Below are 1,665 nucleotides of genomic sequence, written 5' to 3' on the forward strand. Positions count from 1 at the left end.
TAGAAGGCACAATTCTTGACGGATTTGACGAAACTTGGCATGAGTGTTTGTTATCACCAAAAGATGAACCCTATTGAAAATCAGAAAAATTGAAAAATATTTAGTATGAGTTATTGCCCTTGTTCTTTAAAATGCGTTCAATTTATAGCTTGTAAACACTCTAGATTCTCAATGGATTTTGCCGAAACTTGGTGTGAGTGTTCGTAATCAGCCAAGGATGAACCGTATCGAAAATCAGAAGAATAAAAAAATATTTTGTATGAGTTATTGCCCTTGTTCTTGAAAACGTGTTCAATTTTTAGCCTGTAAACACTCTAGAAGGCACAATTCTTGATGGATTTTGACGAAAACTTGGCATGATGAACCCTATTGAAAAACAGAAAAATCGAAAAATATTTAGTATGAGTATAAGCAGCTCTTAAAACATGTGTTTTAAGTATTTCAGAAAACTTAGCTCTGGTGTTCCAAAAGATTAACTCTAGTTTGATAAAACTTAGCTCTTGTGTGTTTCATAAAACTTAGCTCTTGTGTGTTTGATAAAACTGAGCTCTTGTGTGTTTGATCAAACTTAGCATTTGTGTGTTTGATCAAACTTAGCTCTAGTGTGTTTGATAAATCTTAGCTCTTGTGTGTTTGATAAAACTTAGCTCTTGTGTGTTTGATCAAACTTAGCTCTTGTGTGTTTGATAAAACTTAGCATTTGTGTGTTTGACCAAACTTAGCATTTGTGTGTTTGATCAAACTTAGCTCTAGTGTGTTTGATCAAACTTAGCTCTTGTGTGTTTGATGAAACTTAGCTCTTGTGTTCAAATTTGTTTGTTATTTTTTTTAGGATAAAGAAGCTAAAAGAGAATTAAAAAAGAAAATTCCTAAAGTTAAGATGATGAAGGTAAGTTTATAAGCTGTATTTCAGGCAGATATTCTCACATCTCCAAAATATTGAATTCATTATGGAAATTCTCACAAAATCATAGGAAAATATTGGATTCACCTTTCGATTAATTCCCCTGTGCTACTATAAATATCGTAGGTGACCGTTTAAAACCTCGTATAACGATATATGACGCGAAATCACTTTTCAAGAAAAACGCAAAAAAACTATTTGTACGCGTATTTTGTTAAAATCTTTTTTATTATTTTTTTACCGCTATACATGGTTTTCATTCTTTGAAAATATAAACCTCATATAACAATTTGAGATCTCCGGCCTATTGAACCAAAAACTCGTATAATAATACAGTATACAAGGTTTTTCATTTTCATCTGCAGAAAAAGGAACATTGAACCTCGTATAATAATATATTTTTCAAGGTTTTAAATCTGACTGTTTATATACGTGTTATTTAATTAGTGGTTTTTGAGTTATTTACAATCAAGCTAAGAATACGAGGTTTTGATCACAAGATCCGCGCTTTTACCAGCTTTCGAACGGTACCAAAAAGTCAAAATGACCAAATATGGCATATACAAGGTTTCAAGCGGTCACCCACGATATAGTGGTTTGCACTAATTCATGCATGGGGATTATCATAAAATCTAGCCTAATTTATGCTCAAATCCCTCTGATGGACTCTTTGAAAATCAGACGAATCGAAAAATATTTACTATGAGTTATTGCCCTTGCTCTTGAATTGTTTGTGGACACGATAGAGAGCTGGTTTCTGG

General features: G+C 32.4%; 1 protein-coding gene across 1 annotated transcript in view; it reads left to right on the forward strand.

Annotated features, from left to right (window-relative positions):
- Positions 1-892, forward strand: part of LOTGIDRAFT_96375 (hypothetical protein) — a gene marked incomplete at both ends in the record, with an annotated part of 6,789 nt that extends 5,897 nt beyond the window's left edge. Inside the window, one exon of the mRNA XM_009065918.1 lies at positions 833-892. Within this exon, the coding sequence (XP_009064166.1) occupies positions 833-892 (60 nt within the window). The remainder of the gene's footprint in view (positions 1-832) is intronic.
- Between the last annotated feature and the right edge of the window lie 773 nt (positions 893-1,665).

This window comes from Lottia gigantea (assembly GCF_000327385.1).
Source record: "Lottia gigantea unplaced genomic scaffold LOTGIsca_712, whole genome shotgun sequence".
Classification (NCBI taxonomy): Eukaryota; Metazoa; Mollusca; class Gastropoda; family Lottiidae; genus Lottia; species Lottia gigantea.